The 23,259-nt window shown below is 38.0% G+C and overlaps 1 protein-coding gene across 2 annotated transcripts; it reads left to right on the top strand.

Annotated features, from left to right (window-relative positions):
* Nucleotides 1–98: 98 nt before the first annotated feature.
* sxc (O-linked N-acetylglucosamine (GlcNAc) transferase sxc) lies at nucleotides 99–23,252 on the top strand. Of its 2 annotated transcripts, none has more exons than XM_081990386.1 (14): nucleotides 99–371; nucleotides 710–920; nucleotides 976–1,159; nucleotides 1,269–1,337; nucleotides 5,720–5,916; nucleotides 9,797–9,992; nucleotides 13,568–13,865; nucleotides 13,918–14,276; nucleotides 15,292–15,474; nucleotides 15,529–15,750; nucleotides 19,332–19,919; nucleotides 19,981–20,195; nucleotides 22,526–22,693; nucleotides 22,759–23,252. In XM_081990386.1, exons 1-14 carry the CDS (start codon nucleotides 251–253, stop codon nucleotides 22,928–22,930), a joined length of 3,183 nt encoding a protein of 1,060 aa, XP_081846512.1. In that variant the 5' UTR covers nucleotides 99–250; the 3' UTR covers nucleotides 22,931–23,252. The 2 variants fall into 2 exon arrangements, with proteins under 2 accessions (XP_081846512.1, XP_081846513.1); XM_081990387.1 differs by having other exon boundaries at nucleotides 100–371; nucleotides 13,586–13,865.
* The last annotated feature ends 7 nt before the right edge of the window (nucleotides 23,253–23,259 follow it).

Raw genomic sequence — 23,259 nt, 5'->3', positions numbered from 1 at the left:
AATGACATCTACGAGTAGTTTTTCTTTATTTTTCTATGTGCTAGAAAGAGACAAACCTAGTGGATGTATTTAATTTTGACATTTATTACATGTCACTGATCGGCGTGACTACAAAATGGCCGATTGTTCTAGAATCGCGACGTGATTTTGTTGGGTCCCATTTTGTGCTCAAACTGTTTTTTATTGCGGTGTGTATTCGTGTTTGAATGCGGCTCCGCTTTTTATTATCGAAAAGCGCTTCCGTGTTACTATGCAAGGCCAGCCGGTCTCAGTGAATATCAGCATCAATCAGTCGAATCAAAACGGAAGCCTCCCTTTAGGAGCCCAGGTGATCCTCAAAATGAACGATGCAATTACAATGAATTCAGTCGGTAAGACCCCTTTTTTGTTATGCGTTTTGTTTTTATCAGGATTAATTTATTTAATAAACGTTTAATTGTATAGGAGTTTCGTTTCCTGACTAGGTAGTGGAAATTCACAGTGAATTGATCCAAACTGTCGGCCATTTTAGGTGGGCAAAAATGGGGTTCTACTTTTTGTGATGTAATGTTTTAAGTCCTACACACATGAGTATACTATTAGTTTATATAATTTTTGGGGTTCCAGTAGGCAACTAGAATGTATCAGGTTAATGCTGAATTTGACTAGTTTTTAAGATTCATTAGAATATCAGGCTGTAAACACCATCAATGGACTTTTTGTCCTAAAGGTTTGTTGGAGTTAGCCCACCGCGAGTACCAAGCGGGGGACTATGAAAATGCCGAACGTCACTGCATGCAATTGTGGAGACAGGACCAAGGAAACACTGGTGTCCTGTTGCTGCTGTCCAGTATTCACTTTCAGTGTCGTCGGCTTGAAAAGTCCGCTCATTTCAGTACACTGGCAATCAAACAAAACCCATTATTAGCGGAAGCTTACAGGTACTTTTCCCCACTTAACTTAGGGTTGTTTGGCTATGTTTTACTTGGTTTGCAGTAATTTGGGCAATGTGTTCAAAGAAAGAAATCAGCTTCAAGAAGCATTGGACAACTATCGTCATGCCGTTCGATTAAAACCGGATTTTATTGATGGTTACATAAATTTAGCTGCTGCTTTGGTGGCAGCTGGTGACATGGAGCAGGCAGTTCAGGCCTACATTACAGCTTTACAATACAACCCAGTAAGTGTACACTAATTGTTGTTTAATCATAAAAGATTCCATGGAAAATTTCCAACTGTTTTTTTTTAAATCTTCTGGTGGTAAATAGTAAATAGAGATTTTTTTGCAGGATCTTTATTGTGTTCGTAGTGATCTAGGGAATCTCCTTAAAGCGTTAGGTCGACTAGACGAAGCCAAGGTAAGTTGTTTGATCAATTATTCTCCCCTACTGTACCTTTCATGTTGCTCAACTCATTTCCTGTCAAATTGCAGCCCCAAATTTCAGCTAAAAGGTCTCTCGAGTTGGCGTAGCGATTTTTTAGCGTAAAAGCGTTTTGTTGGCGTAAATTCTACTGCTTGGCGTTAGTTTGACGTTAAAATTGCATGGTACAGTGTAACTGAGCTCCTTTAAATTTTTTACTGTCACAGAGGGTTGTCCCGTTTTTTTGGAGCTTTAAGGGAGATCAGTGGCGTCCAGCAAATAATTGCCGCTCTTTTTGATTTACTTTTTCAGCGTCGGGCGGTACTTTTCTGCTGGGCATTTTCAGGTGCGCTCTCGCGTAAACGTAACCATTTTGTGGCTGTGTAAAGACACCTTTTAGACCTCGTTATTTGTTGCGTTGTTTTGTCTAACTATTACATCATTTATTTACAGTAATTTCAGTGCAATTTGTATGGAAATGTTTGGCATAATGAACATTGTTTTGTATTCAGGTTCAACTGTATTTTTGTTCAAATGTAATCGAAGTTGAAACATCAGGCATATTTAATACAGTTGGGCCTTGCAGGTGCCACAAATTATAATGTTTTTAACCCAACTTTAACACGGTGGGTATAGGGGTAGATCGCTGATCATTTTTTTGTACACCAAAATGCCTTTTTATATTTAAAATACCTTAAAATAGATCAAAATGCCTTTAAATTATTTAAACTGCCTCAGGATACCTTAAAATGTTTACAGGTTTGTGGCATTCTTAAATTTAGTTATAAGTCCCCTTGGTATTGAGATAATGATAAATTTTAATGAAATACACCCTTGAAATTAATTTTTTATGGTCACGTGACTTTTAAAATTTGTACATGACTTTGGACTGTTGTCAAAATGTCATAAGAATTAATGATTCAGTAAGAATGACTTTCTCAGGTTACGGGACTGTTTTTCCAAATTAATTTAAAAATTTATAATTAAAATTAAATAATAATTAATATTAATATTAATTTATTAATTTTTTTTTATTTTTTTTTCCCTGTAACTGATTCAATTTTTGAGCTTGCAACACTGTAAAGGCCAGTTGACAATGTCAAAAAACAGTCACGTGACCTTCAAAACGCAGTTTAAACTTTGGAAAATGCTAAATTAAATGTAAACAGTTGTAAAAACTTAAATTGCAAAATACACGTTACGTGACGTTGAAAATGCAATTATGCACGTTGACATATGTCAAAATCAGTCACGTGACTTTTAAAATGTAGTTTTTTTTAGTAAATAAAATTTAGACTATTTTAGACAGTTGAAATTGCAAGAGACACATCACGTGACTTTGATTATGCAATTTTCAGCTTGCAACAGTGTAAAAGCCATTTGACACCTGTCAAAAACCGTCACGAAGCTTTTAAAATGTAATTTAAACGTTGATTATTTGGTAAATTAAATTTAGACAGTTGTAAAAGCTGAAATTGTAAAATACACGTTACGTGACGTCAATAATGCAATTTTCAGCTTGCAATACTGTAAAAGCCATTTGACACCTGTCAAAAATAGTCACGTGACCGTTAAACTGAAAAAAATTTGCTAAATTAAATTTAGACTGTTTTAGACAGTTGTATAAGCTGAAATTGCAAGAGACACATCACGTGACTTTGATTATGCAATTTTGAGCTTGCAACACTGTCAAAACCAACTGACACCTGTCAAAAATAGTCACGTGACCTTTAAAATGTAGTTTAAAATTAAAAAACTTGGTAATTTAAATTTAGACTATTTTAGACAGTTGTAAAAGCTGAAATTGCAAGAGACACATCACGTGATTTTGATTATGCAATTTTGGGCTTGCAACACTGTAAAAACCATTTGACACCTGTCAGAAATAGTCACGTGACCTTTAAAATGTAATTTAAACTTTGATCATTTGGTAAATTAAATTTAGACAGTTGCAAAAGCTGAAATTGTAAAATACGCGTTATGTGACGTTAATAATACAATTTTGAGCTTGCAACACTGTAAAAGCCATTTGACACTGGTCAAAAATAGTCACGTGACTTTAAAATGTAATTTAAACGTTGATCATTCGGTAAATTAAATTTAGACAGTTGTAAAAGCTGAAATTGCAAGAGACACATCATCTGACTTTGATTATGCAATTTTGAGCTTGCAACACTGTAAAAGCCATTTGACACCTGTCAAAAACAGTCACGTGACTTTAAAAATGTGTTGTAAACGTTGAAAAATTGGATAATGAATATTGTTTCAACTCGATATCATGTAACAAAGATTTTACCGTAATAATTACATGTGCCTATGCTGTTCTGTTCGATTTTCAGTAAATTTTGTTATATCGATACACTGTATTGTCTACTGCCAATGTATTCCTTAAAATATCGTAAAATTTGTGCTTCAAAATACTCTCAAATGAAAATAACCTCAAAAGTGCCTCATAATAACGGGTGTTCAATAATTGTTACGGTCAGGTCACCTATGGATGGCAATTGTCACAAAAAACGTACGTCTGAGATAACGTTGCAAACAATTATTATATGACAGCTGTCAGTTATCAACGGCCCTACGTTCATGTTAGAACCACAGCCAACTACGACCATAACAATTATTGAACAAGTGTGTACACCAAAATCACCGCCTACTATACTAGAAAGCGTAGAAGGTGCTTGTCAAAAATTCCAATATGGCGGGAATGGTGGTGACAGTTTGCGTTTGTTTGTATTGTGGAAATTGAGTTGTTTGAGGATTTTTACGGTTTAAAATCAAAACTTGAGCTTATTTGCGTAAGTTATTTTTGTTCATAAGTTTTTCAAGCCACACTGTAACAGCAATTCAGGAAAAAGCCCAACCGTGTCAGTTTTTTACCGGATCTAACTCAACAGTGGTTAAACACTTTGAAGTGGGATGATTTTACTCCAACACTACACTCAATAGTAAGTACCAGGGCTTTCTAGTACAGTAAACTTATTAGGTTACATGCACAGGTATGTGAGTTACATTTTAAAGCATCCTTCAATGTGAGAGCAACAAAAGTAATTTTGAATGAATGTACATAAGAACCATTTACCAATTTTGCTTACCTAGTTTCAAGGATTTACACATTTTCTTACATTGAACAGTGTTTAAACTAGTTTGTTGTACTTTCCAGAACAAATTTGTTTAGGCTGGACTTGATTGTGCATAAAAAGCTCTATCTAACACATATCCGGATCAGGAATGAACCTTTTTTTGATTTTTCACTCACAACTTGCAATCAATCACACGAAACAATAAAAAAAAAACATATTTTTTACTGCATCTGCATACGTTTGTGTATAAAACAAAGTGACATTCAAGACTTTCTAGTATAGAGGGCGATGGTATCACTTTTGTTTCCATAGCCTGCTTAACCAACTCGTTTTGACGCTCCATCGAGTGAGCCGAGCAAATTTAACGTCCAGATGCACCGCCCTCTATACGTCGGCGATCTACCCCTCGCGGTGATTGGTCAAAAAATTAGCTTACTGATTTTCTTGCTGCTAAAATGCAAGCAATTAATTTGTGGCATACTGCCTAACTCCTTGCCATAAAAAAAAAGCAAATTTCTAGTTTTTTTTTGTTTGCAACTAAACACTTGGTGCCCTGTCCGTTGTTAATTTTTAAAAAATTGGTCGTTTCACTTAAAATTGCATTTTAGTTAAGTTAAGCTAATTAATAACCCCACTGAAAGAGTCTGTACTATTTGCAGGTTAGATATTTAAAGTTTTTTTGGTGACTGCGCAGTTCAAGGTCAATTTTTCTACTGTGTGTAGTTAGTAAACCAAGCGATTGAGTGATAATTAAACTCATATTTACTATTTGGTTGTGCTGTTACGTAACAGGTTAAACCGTTTCGACCACTATCCGCTGCGGTTCTTCTACGTTGGCGTTGATATCAATTAAGGCCCTGTATATGCAGTGCAGGTAAAGTAGAACAAGTCCAGTGTGCGAGAGAGAGACGACACAGTTGCCTCTGTATCTCTCTCGGTGTCTCAGTTTTAGTTTCACCCAGTTTGTTTTTGGCGTTTTGGCGTAAACTCCAACATCCTAAATTGTGCTGGCACGATCTGCGTAGCTTGATTCGTTTCAAATTTAAACTCAGAAGCGTCATTACCCTTAAAAGGAAATTAACGTCTGACGTAGGTTTTTGCAGTCATCTGTCAGACGTTTCGGTTTCCTTTAAGTTGAGTTTGAGTCGAGCGTAAGCGTAACTTCATGGCTTTGGCGTCAAAACACCATCTCAGATTCGCACCCACAGAGCGCAGAGAGCGTACCGATCGGTACTAATTTCAACGACTAATCGATCACTTTTTCTCTTTTTTTTTTCATTACAATCGACGCATTAGGCGTGTTATCTCAAAGCTATAGAAACCAGACCGGACTTTGCCGTCGCCTGGAGCAATTTGGGGTGCGTCTTCAACGCCCAAAGCGAAATCTGGCTGGCCATTCATCATTTCGAGAAGGCTGTCGCGTTGGATCCCAATTTCCTGGACGCTTACATCAATTTAGGCAACGTGCTGAAAGAAGCCCGAATTTTTGATAGGTGAGTACACTAAATTGCGCAAAACTTTCCATCTAAAATCATTCCATTAGACCTTGAAGCTCTCTTATTCGCTTAACGGAAATTTTGGGAGATTTACAGTTTTCCGTATCAAAACACTTTAATTAGAATGTCAGATTAAAGTAAGCCTGATGTTGAGACCATTCAAAACAACCTTGAATTTCTGGGAATATAATAGAAAACACAACTTTCTTGACAAAACCGCCTGATTGGTTCTAATTGCCCTGCAACAAAATTGGTTGTTTACGTTTATACATTTCAGCTACCCTAACCTAATTTCTAGACAGTGTTGCCACGTCAAAATGTTTAATGACGGTAGAATATTCAGTCAAAAAATAGGGTAGACCAAATTCACTTTACATTTTTATACAGGGTGTCTTTTAATAGTTGTCAAACATTTTAATTATTGATTCTTGCTGTAAAAACCGTAGTTCAAAAATACAGATTTTTTATTAATAATTTTTTTTAAGTTTTGACATTAGTGACAGTTATATCACGTGGTTGGAAAGGGTAATTTTGCTAGGCAGTCACGTGACCATTGTCAAAATAATAAATCTCAAAAAAACACCCTTTATATCGAATACTGCAAGAAAACTTTTCTAATTTTTGCAACCTGTGACAATTATCAAAATAACTGTCATAAATCTCAAAAAGGGCGGCCTGGGACGCCATTTTGTCTGTCATTTCTTGAAATTACGTGAAATTTCCTTTTTAATGAGGTGCAAGTCAATATTTTGGCAAAAAATTCAAAATGGCGGCCTAGGAATCAGCCGATCAAGCAATCCTTTTACTGTTTTCCGTTCTTAGGTAAAAGAACCACAAAAACGGTAGTATACAGGTGGTAAATCCAAAAGCGACCATAGGAAAACCGTGTAACGGACAGAGAAACGTAGGTAATTGCATGCGCGGGAGAAAGACAGAAAACGAAAAAAATATCAAGTAGGCCATTTTTTTAGCGCGCTGTTGCCAAACGCCGTAAGTATTCAATACCCTCGACAAACTTACTTACGGCGTTTGGCAACAGCGCGCTAAAAACATGGCCTACTTGATATTTTTTTCGTTTTCTGTTTTTCTCCCGCGCATGCAAGTACCTACGTTTCTCTGTCCGTTACCCGGTTTTCCTATGGTCGCTTTTGGATTTACCACACCTGTATACGGTTTTAACGGTAAACCTGGCAACATTGATTATAAATGGTAAGTTAGGTTCAATCCTGCCCTGTATTTTTTTTCAAGGTAAAATTGTCAAGATTGCAGTGCCATTTGAACTAAAATCGGGCCGTTTCTAACCTAACATTATAAATACACTGTCACTTCATATTTGCTAGATTCCTAACCGGAATCAATAACCGCATTCGTTTTCACGCGCCACGGAGCGAGCAGAGCTTTTCGACGTCACAATGACGTAATTTGACAGTTGGTCAAATTATGGTTTTGCCAAATTACGTCATCGTGACGTCGAAAACGCTCCATGGCGCGTGAAAACGAATGCGGTCAATGTAAACAAACGGAGAAATGACAGCTGGAATGCCCGTAACTGTTTTCAAAACTGGTCACCAGAGGGAGGAGTATCTCTTATCTTGAAACCCCAATAATAGACTTCCCATTTTAGACTTATTGAAACACTCTGTATATAAGGGAAATCTATTCTATGGTTGCCTTGGTGGGTCTGATGGTCTAAAAAATGCAACCTTCATGGAACAAACAGAGGGTGACGTCATGTTGACGTAATTTGACAATACCGTAATCTAACCAACTGTCAAATTACGACATCGTGACGTCACATTCCCTCTGTTTGGTCCATTAATCTTTAACGATTTGAAGACATTTAGCTTCAAAAGGAATAGAGCAATAAGTTTGAAAAGTGAAAAATGCGTGAATTGAGGCCAAGTGGGACAACGAGACAGTTACAAGGGGCTGTTCAATAAGTTCCTTTATTCCTTCTTGGGATTTGCGTTTACCGAATCAATATTTGCGAGACAATTCCACTTTTTATGTAAAAAAACCTTGTAGCTGCGGCGCCAGAATGTTTCAAATTGGACCTTGTGGTGGTGTATTATTGCCCCGTTTGTTTCATCTAAAATCGAGGGGGTGAACTGTTTGTTTGCTTTTTACCTTCTGGTTAAGTTTACACCTACAGTTATAAATCCAGACTGGCTACATTGTAATGTATTTTTATGAGATTTAAGGAAAATAATTATTGGACTGGCTGAAACTCTTTTATGATGGTCACCAAGTTATTCAAATGCAAAAAGTCCCATTTTGAATGATATCAATTTTGTGGTAATATTTATCATTCACGTATCGGTGGTTTTATTCCTGGGGAAACATTTCATTTTGTGTTTTGCAAATGACTCTTTTATTCTGGTACTAAAACGATTTCTGTAAAATTCTGGCAATTTTTCAATAGCGTCCCCCTTCCTCCCGTTAGTGGGCGCCCCCCGCCTCCGCGTCTTTTCTCTCCCGAAGCGTCGCCGATTTTTCTTCCAGCCAGTCGGCGTCGGGCTAATGTCGGTTCAAGGCGTCGCGACGATTCACGCCAGTTGACGGTGGTTCCCACGCGGCCCTTCGAAATGCCCTTAAAGGCATGGATTACCAGTGCGTGGTGGTCTACACCGTCATTCGCATACCCGAACCCTTCGGCGAGGACTGGAAAAACGCTGCCGGGTTCGGTTGTGTGGGATGGGTCCGGAAACAACTCAAAAGGTGCGTTTACCTTCTTCCTGTTTGATTTCTTGGAAATGTCTTCAATTTCAGTTTGTTATTGCTCCATTTGGCTGTCAAGAAAGTTTGTAGGGCCATCAGGGCAAGATTAATGACTCAAACAAAAAGTCAGCCATATAAGAGCCCTAAAAACCCTTCTCCATCATCGTAAAAACAGCTTTTTGTCACCTTAACGTCGTTAATCTACTAGCCACCATCACAAAGAGACACTAAAGGTGGTTTTTTCATTCAGAACAAACGTTGTGTGTGTGTATACAGGTGTGGTAAATCCAAAACCGACCATAGGAAAACCGTGTAACGGACAGAGAAACGTACATTATTGCATGCGCGGGACAAAAACAGAAAACGAAAAAAATATCAAGTAGGCCATATTTTCAGCGCGCTGTTGCCCGTCGACAAAACTAATTTTGGTCCCCGTCGACAAAATTAATTTTGGTGGATTTTGGCAACAGCGCGCTGAAAACATGGCCTACTTGATATGAAAATATGGCCTACTTGATATTTTTTTTCGTTTTCTGTCTTAGTCCCGCGCATGCAATAATGTACGTTTCTCTGTCCGTTACACGGTTTTCCTATGGTCGGTTTTGGATTTACCACACCTGTATACACTGTCTGTGTAAATCAGCCTTAAGGATCTGGTTCAGTTGCACCAGTGGTGTTAAAATTACCCAATTTGAACAGTACTAGTTGTACAACAGTTGGCAACTCCACAATTTAATTCATTCATGCTTTTCTAGTTGGTTATCCAAAAATATGATATAATTTCAAAATCGAGCCACTTCTAAAAATAAACCACCACAACCTAAATACTTCACACACACCACATCGTGATTTTGTACACTTTAAGCTCGGAAAATTACGTTGATACAACTTAAAAAAATTGAACCAGCAGAAAGTTTCGAAATTGACATGTCTTAAGGGACTTTTCGAAATTAATCTAAAATCTGTTCTGGAACAGGAGGAGTTTGGTTGCTGGAACCAGTTTTAATTACTCCTACTTGTTATACATTGTATTATAGTTTATTCCTTGTGAGTTTTGGGCTAGTTTTGTAATGCGTGACAGTTTACCCCAATTTCGGTCACCTAATCAATACCACATTCCTCTTAATCAACTTAACAGCTGATTGAAACTAAATTTCAGAGCGGTAGCAGCCTATTTAAGGGCGTTAAATCTATCGCCCAACAATGCGGTGGTCCACGGCAATTTGGCGTGCGTCTACTACGAACAGGGGCTCATTGACTTGGCCATCGACACTTACCGAAGGGCCATCGAGTTGCAGCCGAACTTTCCGGACGCCTACTGTAACTTGGCGAACGCCCTCAAGGAAAAGGGACAGGTAAACCGAGTTTGTTGAGTCTATTTTTAATTTTGACGGAAAAGCTTGTAATGCGAGATTTGGCTGCCACTTGACCGAAAAAACGTCATCTAATGCGTTTTTTAGAGTGGAATTTTGGCCCCCACACATACGAATCGATTGATTCAAGCTCAGTTTGATTTGCTAGTGAATTGTGTTTGTATAATGCCTCCTGTTGTTGTGGTGGGTGAGGTTCAAATCACAGTAAATAGCGGTTATGTCATGATTTGAGTTCATTAATTCAATTTTGACGTCATCAAGTCACGTCGGCATTGAATCAGTGCGACAAGACTGGAAAAATCGGCCGTCATTGTTGGTAAAGTAAAATTCAGTGTGACAGAAAAATTTACCAATTTTACCAGTAAATTTATGGGTCTAATTGAAATTTGCTTGAAAAATATCAATTTTCTGTCATTTTCATGCACCTCCTGTACAACTGTAAAACTTTCAGGGACTTTTACCGTTTCTGGGTTATTTAGCAAAAACTGGTTTAATGCAACACATTTTGCAAATCAGTTGTAGTTTGAAATTGGAACACCCTGTAACTCGGTGGTTTTTGGGAGTTTAGGGAGGTTGAACCACTCAAATTAACCTTCCAGGGGTGTGGAGCAAAAAATTATATCTTACAAATTCCGTGCAGGGTGACCGAACACTTTTCGTACACACCCTGTATACTGCAAGCTAAAACGATCTCGCAAAATTGCGGTGTTGCGTTAAGGAGTTGATTAGGAACATTTTTGGTTCCCTGCAATTTTTTTGGAACTTTTACCGTTTTCGAGTTATTTAGGAAAAACTGTTTGGTGCAACAAATTTACAAGTCAGTGAAATTGTAATGTGAAATTTGAATACAGTTAAGGACAGTGAGGGACAAAATGGCTTGTATAATCCACTTGGAGTGACCCAATCATGTTCTTGAGCACATTTTTGGAATTCTCATTAAATTTCCTATCTAATGACATAAAAATCACTACAAAAGTAGGTAAAGTCTTGGAGAAAAGTGGTGTCAAAGTATAAACTGTCTGAAAGACAGTTTGAAAGAACAGTCAGGGACAAAATCGCCTGTAAAACCCACTTAGAGTGAGAAAATCATCGTTTTAAGCACATTTTTAGAAATCTCATTAAATTTCCTATCCAATAACCTAAAAAAACACTACAAAGTTTAGTACAGTCAGTGAGAAAAGTGAAGTCAAAGTACAAACTGTTTGAAAGTACAGTCAAGGACAAAATCGCCAGTAAAACCCACTTGGAGTGAGAAAATCACTGTTTTAAGCATATTTTTGGAATTCTCATTAAATTTCCTATCCAATAACCTAAAAAAACATTACAAAGTTTAGTACAGTCAGTGAGAAAAGTGGCGTCAAAGTATAAACTGTTTGAAAGAACAGTCAGGGACAAAATCGCCTATAAAACCCACTTGGAGTGAGAAAATCGCTATTTTAAGCACATTTTTGGAATTCTCATTAAATTTCCTATCTAATGACATAAGGAACACCACAAAACTAGGTAAAGTCTAGGAGAAAAGTGGTATCAAAGTATAAACTGTCTGAAAGACGGTTTAAAAGAACAGTCAAGGACAAAATTGTCTGTAAAACCCACTTGGAGTAAGAAAATCGCTGTTTTAAGCACATTTTTGGAATTATCATTAAATTTCCTATCTAATGACATAAAGAACACTACAAAGTTTAGTACAGTCAGTGAGAAAAGTGGAGTCAAAGTATAAACTGTCTAAAAGACGGTTTGAAAGAACAGTCAGGGACAAAATCACCTGTAAAACCTACTTGGAGTAAGAAAATCGCTGTTTTAAGCACATTTTTGGAATTATCATTAAATTTCCTATCTAATGACATAAAGAACACTACAAAGTTTAGTACAGTCAGTGAGAAAAGTGGAGTCAAAGTATAAACTTTCTGAAAGACGGTTTGAAAGGACAGTCAGGGACAAAATCACCTGTAAAACCTACTTGGAGTAAGAAAATCGCTGTTTTAAGCACATTTTTGGAATTATCATTAAATTTCCTATCTAATGACATAAAGAACACTACAAAGTTTAGTACAGTCAGTGAGAAAAGTGGAGTCAAAGTATAAACTGTCTGAAAGACAGTTTGAAAGAACAGTCAGGGACAAAATTGTCTGTAAAACCCACTTGGAGTGAGAAAATCATTGTTTTAAGCACATTTTTGGAATTATCATTAAATTTCCTATCTAATGACATAAAGAACACTACAAAGTTTAGTACAGTCAGTGAGAAAAGTGGAGTCAAAGTATAAACTTTCTGAAAGACGGTTTGAAAGGACAGTCAGGGACAAAATCACCTGTAAAACCTACTTGGAGTAAGAAAATCGCTGTTTTAAGCACATTTTTGGAATTATCATTAAATTTCCTATCTAATGACATAAAGAACACTACAAAGTTTAGTACAGTCAGTGAGAAAAGTGGAGTCAAAGTATAAACTTTCTGAAAGACGGTTTGAAAGGACAGTCAGGGACAAAATCACCTGTAAAACCTACTTGGAGTAATAAAATCACTGTTTTAAGCACATTTTTGGAATTCTCATAAAATTTCCTATCCAATAATCTAAAAAAACACTACAAAGTTTAGTACAGTCGGTGAGAAAAGTGGTGTCAAAGTATAAACTGTTTGAAAGAACAGTCAGGGACAAAATCGCCTGTAAAACCCACTTGGAGTGAGAAAATCACTGTTTTAAGCACATTTTTGGAATTCTCATTAAATTTCCTATCCAATAACCTAAAAAACACTACAAAGTTTAGTACAGTCAGCGAGAAAAGTGGTGTCAAAGTATAAAATGTCTGAAAGACGGTTTAACAGAACAGTCAGGGACAAAATCGCCTGTAAAACCCACTTGGAGTGAGAAAATCGCTGTTTTAAGCACATTTTTGGAATCCTCATTGAATTTCCTATCTAATGACATAAAAAACACTATAAAGTTTAGTACAGTCAGCGAGAAAAGTGGAGTCAAAGTATAAACTGTTTGAAAGAACAGTCAGGGACAAAATCGCCTGTAAAACCCACTTGGAGTGATAAAATGACTGTTTTAAGCACATTTTTGGAATTCTCATTAAATTTCCTATCCACTAACCTAAAAAAACACTACAAAGTTTAGTACAGTCAGTGAGAAAAGTGGTGTCAAAGTATAAACTGTTTGAAAGAACAGTCAGGGACAAAATCGCCTGTAAAACCCACTTGGAGTGATAAAATGACTGTTTTAAGCACATTTTTGGAATACTAATTAAATTTCCTATCCAATAACCTAAAAAAACACTTCAAGTTTAGTACAGTCAGTGAGAAAAGTGGTGTAAAATTTGAACTGCCAGAAACCCAGTATTCAAGTCTAATTTTCCTGGTAAAGTGAAATATTACCCATCACTAGGAATTTGTCAATGCGGCAACGTCCTAGCCTAGCTTGTAATAAACGACGTGCCTAATTTTCAATATGGCGGTGCACTTGATGACGTAACGGCCACGGGAAAAAAAATGAACCATAGAAGGCCCATTGTCACGCAGCAACCACCCAATCAACTTTTTTTACATTCTTTTTAGTTTTGGGGGAATTTTCAGGTGTCGGAAGCGGAAGATTGCTACAACACCGCCTTAAGACTATGTCCGTCGCACGCGGACTCTTTGAACAACCTGGCAAACATCAAACGCGAGCAGGGCTTCATAGAGGAGGCCACCCGATTGTATTTGAAAGCGCTGGAAGTGTTTCCCGAATTTGCCGCTGCCCACAGCAATCTAGCGTCCGTATTGCAACAGCAGGGCAAACTGAACGAGGCTCTCATGCATTACAAAGAAGCGATACGCATCCAGCCCACTTTTGCCGATGCTTATTCCAATATGGGTTGGTTGACGCGCTCTCTCTCTAATGCATTGGTTTAACGGAACAAATTTAGGAAACACGCTAAAAGAAATGCAAGACGTCGCGGGCGCCTTGCAGTGCTACACCAGGGCGATCCAGATCAATCCCGCTTTCGCCGACGCCCACAGCAATCTGGCCAGCATACACAAAGATTCCGGAAACATTCCCGATGCCATTCAGTCGTACCGGACCGCTCTCAAGCTGAAACCGGATTTTCCGGATGCGTACTGCAATTTGGCGCATTGCCTTCAAATCGTGTGCGATTGGTCCGACTACGATTCCAGAATGAAGAAGCTGGTCAACATTGTTGCCGATCAGTTGGAAAAGAATCGTCTACCTTCGGTTCATCCGCATCATTCGATGCTCTATCCGTTGTCGCACGAATTCAGAAAGGTAAAAAATAACGGGGGTTCAACAATTGTTATGGTCAGGTCGCCTATGGAATCTTAGATAGCGTTGCAAACAATTGTTATATGACAGCTGTCAATTCGCCGCGCCGGTTTGATTTCAAACCATACCACAGCCAACTACGACCACAACAATTATTGAACACCCGTTACTTGGCAATGGCGCTGAAAATATGGCCTACTTGATATTTTTTTCGTTTACTGTCTTTGTCCCACGCATGGAATTACCTACGTTTCTCTGTCAGTTACACGGTTTTCCTATGGTCGCTTTAGGATTTACCACACCTGTATGTTATCTTGTATGTGATATTTCCTGAATGACGCATTTCCGGGATTTAGTTTATAGAGCAAACTGGGATTATTTTTATTATTTTTGGTTAAAATTTGTGTATTAAAACCGGAATCGCCCTGTATAAACGGCTCGTCAAAAAGAGTGGGACAGCAAAATGTTTCATGTGGCTGTTACTGCAAATTGATTCACTCGATTTTAATAATTTTTCCGAGGAATCAAAGTAATTTTCTTTCTCTTTCGGTTGACCTAATTATCTTTTTAATACAGGGTGTAGTCAAAAAATGAACAATTTGGTCGTAGGGCCATTTCTAGCCAAAAATTGTTTTTGCAATAACCCGCTTTAACTTCGTAACGGTTTGACCAATTTTAACAAATTTGGTATTGTTGAAAGGGGCATTTCTTGGGCAATAAGAATCAACCAAAATACAGTTAATTTAGTTGAATTTTTCCGCGCCAGAGGGCTACTTTGGACACCGTGACTTGAATTCCAAAAAAAAAAAAAAAAAATTGAATATGATTTTTTTTTATGAAAAACTAGCTAAATAACACCCAAATAGGCTAGTGAAAACAGTTTTTCAAATTCTCGTTCCTAACCTGAAATATTGAGAAAATGAAGTCTTATTGGGTACATTTAGAAATCAAGCAAGAAGACAACTATAAACACACTCTAGCAGGCCGTGAAACGTTCTAAAAGACGCGTTTTTTCCAGGCTATAGCGGCAAGACACGCCAATTTGTGTCTGGAGAAGATTAACGTGCTCCACAAACCCCCCTACCGGTTCCTGGCCGAATTAAAAGGTCGTTTACGGATCGGTTACGTGAGCAGCGACTTTGGCAACCATCCGACCTCGCATTTGATGCAATCCGTGCCCGGTTTACACGAAAGATCTGAAGTAAGTTTCGATTGGTCAGAAAAACACTTTTTCCGACCAATTAAATGCGTTTAGGTCGAGGTGTTTTGTTACGCGTTGAGCCAAGACGATGGGACCACGTTCCGCAGCAAAATATCCAGGGAGTGCGAGCATTTCGTCGATCTGTCGGCGGAACCGTGCAACGGCAAAGCGGCAGACCGCATCTACGCGGATAATATTCACATTTTGGTGAATATGAACGGGTACACTAAAGGGGCTAGAAATGAAATTTTTGCTCTACGTCCGGCACCCATTCAGGTCAGTACTTTTCCCCAGAATGTTGTTTTTTTTTTAAGTTTTTAACAGCTCTCGGTGAATTATTGTATGTTTGGCATGAAAAATTTCAGTTTTTCACAATTTGGCAACGTCGATACTCGTTTAATGCCGCGTCAAGAAAGACGGTCACCCTAACCCAAGGACGGTAAACAGTAAAGGAGTGCTTAATCCCATAAGCGCAATCTTGCCGGTATCGGCTCGGGCCGGTGACGATTTTTACGTCACCATGGGTCTCTCGCGTTCGCGCGATTGTTTTGCGCGATGCGCGATTGCAGTCGATCATTCACGAATATGATCTCGTACATAGCATCTCGGGCGAATATTTAGCGTATTGTGCACCCGAAGGCCCACTGTGACGTCAGAATTCATTCGCCGCCGGGAAACAAAATCGGCCGATCGAGCAATCCTTGACTGTTTAATATCCTTGGGTCACCCTAACCCTATTTTATTGTTTACGGTTTTGGATTTGTTCATTTTTTATTGCTGCAGACATCAAATTGGCCTTGACGTAAACTGGCAAAAATTGCCTTGTACCGTTGTGAAGATCGTTTCATTGTCGAGTGCTCGAGAGTAAAAAGTACATTTAAACACTTGGACAGATTGAAAGAAAAAGTTCACAAAATACAAACAATAATCGATCTTATTGAGGTTATACTGGTTATGATCAGTGTTGCCAAATGTATTTTCTTTTTCGGGGTAAAAACAGACGATCAGAGACCACTTCTGCTGAGTTCACACCGTTTCGGTTTGTTATTATTTTGGCAATGTTGCCAAGTCAAAATATTTAATGACGGTAGAATAATCAGTCAAATAACCGGTAGACCAAAACAAATTTATTCATATTTTACGTTTTCTCTTTAATAGTTGTCAAAAATTCTAATCATTGATTCTTGCTACAAATAATATAAAAACCGTAAAAGTACGTTCAAAAATACAGATTTTTCATTTTTTTAAATAATAATCGTTGGATCACGTGGTTTTAAAGGATAATTTAGCCTAAACAGTCACGTGACCATTGTCAAAATCGTAAATCTCAAAAACGCTCTTTATATCGAATACTAAAAGAAAACGTTTCTAAACCGTGATTTTTGCAACTTTTGAGCATGGTTTGACAGTTTTGACGTTAGTGACAATTGTCACGTGATTGTAGAACACTGTTCAGCTAGACGGTCACGTGACAATTGGCAAAATAACTGTCATAAATCTCAAAAACACGTTTTATATCAAATACTACAAGAAAACGCTCCTAAACCCTGTTTTGCAATTTTAGAGCACAGTTTGACAGTTTTGACGTTAGTGACAGTTGTTACGTGATTGTGGAACACTGTTCAGCTAGACGGTCACGTGACAATTGGCAAAATAACTGTCATAAATCGCAAAAACACGTTTTATATCAAATACTACAGGAAAACGCTCCTAAACCCTGTTTTGCAATTTTAGAGCATAGTTTGACAGTTTTGACGTTAGTGACAGTTGTCACGTGATTGTAGAATACTGTTCAGCTAGACGGTCACGTGACAATGGGCAAAATAACTGTCATAAATCTCAAAAACACCTTTTATATCAAATACTACAAGAAAACGCTCCTAAACCCTGTTTTGCAATTTTAGAGCACAGTTTGACAGTTTTGACGTTAGTGACAGTTGTCACGTGATTGTAGAATACTGTTCAGCTAGACGGTCACGTGACAATGGGCAAAATAACTGTCATAAATCTCAAAAACACCTTTTATATCAAATACTACAAGAAAACGCTCCTAAACCCTGTTTTGCAATTTTAGAGCACAGTTTGACAGTTTTGACGTTAGTGACAGTTGTCACGTGATTGTGGAACACTGCTCAGCTAGACGGTCACGTGACAATTGGCAAAATAACTGTCATAAATCTCAAAAACACCTTTTATATCAAATACTACAAGAAAACGCTCCTAAACCCTGTTTTGCAATTTTAGAGCATAGTTTGACAGTTTTGACGTTAGTGACAATTGGCACATGATTTCAGAAGACTGTTTAATTACACAGTCACGTGACAATTGGCAAAATAACTGTCATAAATCTCAAAAACACCTTTTATATCAAATACTACAAGAAAACGCTCCTAAACCCTGTTTTGCAATTTTAGAGCATAGTTTGACAGTTTTGACGTTAGTGACAATTGGCACATGATTTCAGAAGACTGTTTAATTACACAGTCACGTGACAATTGGCAAAATAACTGTCATAAATCTCAAAAACACCTTTTATATCAAATACTACAAGAAAACGCTCCTAAACCCTGTTTTGCAATTTTAGAGCATAGTTTGACAGTTTTGACGTTAGTGACAATTGGCACATGATTTCAGAAGACTGTTTAATTACACAGTCACGTGACAATTGGCAAAATAACTGTCATAAATCTCAAAAACACCTTTTATATCAAATACTACAAGAAAACGCTCCTAAACCCTGTTTTGCAATTTTAGAGCATAGTTTGACAGTTTTGACGTTAGTGACAATTGGCACATGATTTCAGAAGACTGTTTAATTACACAGTCACGTGACAATTGGCAAAATAACTGTCATAAATCTCAAAAACACCTTTTATATCAAATACTACAAGAAAACGCTTCTAAACCCTGTTTTGCAATTTTAGAGCACAGTTTTGACGTTAGTGACAGTTGTCACGTGATTGTGGAACACTGTTCAGCTAGACGGTCACGTGACAATTGGCAAAATAATTATCATAAATCGCAAAAACACGTTTTATATCAAATACTAAAAGAAAACGTTTCTAAACCCTGATTTTGCAACTTTAGAGTATAGTTTGACAGTTTTGACGTTAGTGGCAGTTGTCACGTGATTTCAGAAGACTATTTAGTTACACAGTCACGTGACAATTGGGAAAATAACTGTCATCAATCTCAAAAACACGTTTAATACCAAATACTGCAAGAAAACGCTCTTAAACCCTGTTTTGCAATTTTAGAGCATAGTTTGACAGTTTTGACGTTAGTGACAATTGTCACATGAATTCAGAAAACTATTTAGTTACACAGTGACGTGACAATTGGCAAAATAGCTGTCATAAATCTCAAAAACACGTTTTATATCAAATACAACAAGAAAACGCTTCTAAAAACGGTATATTATATACGAAAAAAACAGGAGAACGGTAGAGGAACTACAAAAACGGTAGATCTGGCAACATTGGTTATTGGTCAAAGTGTGGTTTATTGCTATTATATTTATTGAATGCGAAAAGGCAATATTATTTTTGTTTCTTGATTGTTCCATTTAACAACTGGAATATTAAATTAAAATAATTGGAAGTGAGGTAGATTTAGCCTGATCGGCGTAGCTTTGGCAACGCTGGTTATGACGTTATATTGAATAATAACGTCAACGTCATTATTGTCAATAAATCCCTGTCTGTTTTACGTATTGTCTCTCTTGCACTCACAAGCTGATTAAAAGCGACGTTGCCAACGTTTTCTATTAATTACAAAAATATGCGTGTTAATCACTTAGGTTTAGAGATGTTTCTTCATTAACTTGTGACTCCCAATTGTAACGTTTCTGGGTATAGGTGATGTGGTTGGGATATCCGGGCACCAGCGGTGCCAGTTTTATGGACTACTTAGTCACCGACGTGGTGACGTCACCGTTAGAACTAGCCAGCCAGTACAGTGAAAAATTGGCGTACATGCCCTACACGTATTTCGTGGGCGATCACAAGCAAATGTTTCCCCATTTAAAAGAGCGCCTGATCGTGTCCGATCGGAACGGTAGCGGCAGCGGCCTGGCCGACAACGTTGCCATCATCAACGCCACCGACCTGTCACCGTTGGTGGAAAACACCGACATTAAGGAAGTGAAGGAGATTGTGAAGGCGGCCAAACCGGTCGAAATCAGTTTAAAAGTGGCCGAACTGCCCACCACCACCCCCATCGAGAATATGATCGCTTCCGGACAGGTGCAAACGTCTTTGAACGGCGTGTTGGTGCAGAACGGTTTGGCAACGACGCAAACCAACAACAAAGCCGCCACCGGCGAAGAGGTGCCTCAAAGTATCGTCATTACCACTCGGCAACAGTACGGTTTGCCCGACGATGCCGTCGTTTACTGCAATTTCAATCAGCTGTACAAAATCGATCCCCTTACTCTTCACATGTGGGTGAGTCGATTGAAATGACAGCCTACAGGGTGAACTAGGTTTAATAATGTTTGTTTTCAAGGTGAACATTCTTAAAGCGGTGCCAAATGCCGTGTTGTGGTTGTTGCGTTTTCCGGCAGTGGGCGAACCCAACTTGTTATCGACCGCCCAACAGTTGGGACTGTCTCCCGGTCGTATTTTGTTTAGCAACGTTGCCGCTAAAGAGGAACACGTGAGACGCGGTCAGTTGGCCGACGTTTGTTTGGACACTCCCTTGTGCAATGGACACACAACTAGGTAAGTTGACGTTTTCAAGCACTTTTAAGTGACATTTCTGAAGTTAGCTGCCATTTTTTTGGGATTGACTGTTTTTAGTAAGGTTTTACAATTTCTTTTTAAATGCTTCTTAATATAATATCTCTGATTGCTGTGACAGTTTTTAGGGAATTTAATTATTCTAGAGGCTTCTGGCAATTTTTAAAAAATATCGGAAGGTTTAAGACACTTGTGGAACGTTCTAGACGTTTTTCACCGTAACAACTCTAAATGCTTGAATCGTACCAAAGTAGGCGGTGCATTGTGTTGCAAATTTGACGTCACGATGACATCATTGAACAAAATAATATTATAACCAGCTGTCAAATTACGTCATCGTGACGTAAAATTTGCCTGGCACTCTTGATGGTGCGTCAGAATGATATAATGCACAGCCTACTTTACCTCTTAGGCAATTTAAAAAAAAATGTAGAAAGTTTAGGATACTTGTAGAGGGTTCTGGCCATTTTTGGAAGGTTTTTACTGGTATTTGGAGGTTTCTGGCATTTTTTAATTGTTTTTATAGACCTCAGGCAATCTAAAAACAATATTTGAAGGTTTATTTAAGACTCTTGTGGAGCATTCTAGTCGTTTTTGGAGGTTTCTGACATTTTTTAATTGTTTCTAGAGATCTTAGGCAATTTTAAAAAAAATATTAGAAAGTTTAGGATACTTGTAGAAGCTTCTGACGATTTTTGGGTGGGTTTTCCTTAGTTTATACGAATCCCTGATATTTTAAAAATGTATCTGCAATTTTAAAAAATGATTGGAATGTTTAGGACCCTTGTAGAGGGTTCTGGCCATTTTTGGAAGCTTTTCACTGGTATTTGGAGGTTTCTGACTTTTCCAAATTGTTTTTAGAGATCTTAGGCAATTTTAAGTTTTAGGGAAGGTCTAGGACACTTGTGGAGCATTCTAGTCGTTTTTGGAAGGTTTTTGACATTTGTCGGCCTCCTAGCCAATACCTAAACCTCACCTAACCACAAAAACTCACTTTGTTTACTCAGCTTTTGCTTAAAACCACCTTGTTTTCGATGTATCGATATTAAATTGTTTTTGCTCTAGCAGCTTTGATTTTCCAAATTGAGCAAAATTTTGGTGCACTTTTCCAGAAAAAGGTATAAAACCACCGTCTAACAACTCTAAATGCTTGAATCGTACCAAAGTAGGCGGTGCATTGTGTTGCAAATTTGACGTCACGATGACATCATTGAACAAAATAATATTATAACCAGCTGTCAAATTACGTCATCGTGACGTAAAATTTGCCTGGCACTCTTGATGGTGCGCCAGAATGATATAATGCACAGCCTACTTTACCATTCATATTCGCGAAACGCCATATTAAACATTTTTTGTCGTTTATTTATAATTATTTCAAATACCGTAAACTTTAAACCATAATCGAATGTAACTTTAAAAAAATGAAGCTAATAAATGGGGCTTCTGGCCATTTTTGGAAGCTTTTCACTAGTATATGGAGGTTTCTGACATTTCCAAATTGTTTTTAGATAATTTTAAAAAAATATTTGAAAGTTTAAGACACTTTTAGTGACTTTTGGGAGGTTTTACCTAGAATTTAGAGACTTCTGACATTTCAAAATTAATTCTGCCTCAAACAATTTTTAAAAAAATGTTGAAAGGAATTAAAAATTGATCGAAAAACTTAACAAAATAGGAAATTTGCCTTTTTAACCCCGTAGGGTTGTAGAGCGGCCCCGATTTAGTTGATAAAAAATTTTTCCGGGGAAAAGTACGCTCAGGGAGAAAAATTTTAAAAATTAGTTTTCAAAGTCGTTTTTCGACCCGTTCCGGTCATATTTTTATAATGCAACTTTAGTTTGTACGACTCAGGAGGTCCTAAGGAATCGAGAGAGACAAAAAAAAAATTCAAAACATTTTTAGAAGCTTCCGACAAAATCTGACGGTTTTTGGGAGATTTTTCCTAATTTCTAGAGGCCTCAGGCAATTTTAAAAAATACGAGAAGGTTTACGCAATTTTTGGTGCTTTGGACGAGTCCAAGTTACCGTCCTCACCCTGTATACGCCAAAATAGTAGGCAACGTTGCCATTTTTCCACAAATTATCGGACACAGTCGGAGTGTGACGTCGTCATGTAGCGTAGCGAAAAATCAGTTCGAGACGGTGGTGTTAATACAAATTTCAAGTTAGTTTCGAGAAAAATACAGTCAAGAAGATGTTCTAGCAGTAGTCTAGGTAAATTCCTTATTATTAGTCCTTACTAAGTTTTCAAGTAGCATTTGAAGATATGGCAACGTTGCAATGGTAATTTCGATACGTTTTGTTTGTAGCATGGATGTATTGTGGACGGGAACGCCAGTGGTCACGTTACCGGGCGAAACGCTCGCGTCCCGAGTGGCGGCCAGTCAATTAAACACTCTGGGCTGTCCCGAATTGATTGCGCGGACGCGGCAAGAGTACCAGGACATTGCCATCCGACTGGGCACCGACAAGGAATAGTGAGTAACGGCAACGTTGCCTCGTTTCAGGAATGGAGCGTCACTTGTTTTTTTTCCGGTGACAGTTCAAAAGCGATGCGTCACAAAGTGTGGACCGCTCGCAATACTTCGCCGTTGTTCGACTGCAAAATATACGCGCAAGGTCTCGAACTGCTCTACTCGAGAATGTGGGAGAGGTTTGCCAACGGGCTGAAACCCGATCACATCACGGACACGACCGTGAAAAAATGGCCGTAGAACTGCGACGTTTCGAATCGGTTCGAAAAGAAGTTTCTTGCTGGGACGTGCGCAGTTGTTGTGCTCTTCTCTCTTTTGTCTGCGTTATTTTGTAGGTTAGTTTCTTGATTCGGCAGAAAACTTCTTTCCAAACGGTAGCTTCTAGGGCTGATGACGTTTTCAGTGATTTAATGACCTTCTGTGAATAGTTTTTTCTTAGATTTACTTAGATCTATACGGTTATTTATGTGTACGCTGAGATTACTTATTAGACTCTGCGCAGTGACATATTGTCGCTGTTTGTGTACGACAGTGACGTATTATATATATATTATGACATTTACGTTTTG

This window comes from Ips typographus, linkage group LG12 (genome assembly GCF_016097725.1).
Source record: "Ips typographus isolate SLU linkage group LG12, UJ_Ityp_2.0, whole genome shotgun sequence".
NCBI classification, from domain to species: Eukaryota; Metazoa; Arthropoda; class Insecta; order Coleoptera; family Curculionidae; genus Ips; species Ips typographus.
Note: the sequence above shows the minus strand (reverse complement) of the source record. Positions and strands in the feature narration are given on the sequence as shown.

Coding starts and splice junctions, on each gene's coding strand:
- sxc (XM_081990386.1), top strand. CDS start 251: ATGCAAGGCCAGCCGGTCTCAGTGAATATCAGCATCAATCAGTCGAAT. Junction 15,751..19,331: donor TACGTCCGGCACCCATTCAG/GTCAGTACTTTT, acceptor TTCTGGGTATAG/GTGATGTGGTTGGGATATCC. Junction 20,196..22,525: donor TGCAATGGACACACAACTAG/GTAAGTTGACGT, acceptor TTTTGTTTGTAG/CATGGATGTATTGTGGACGG.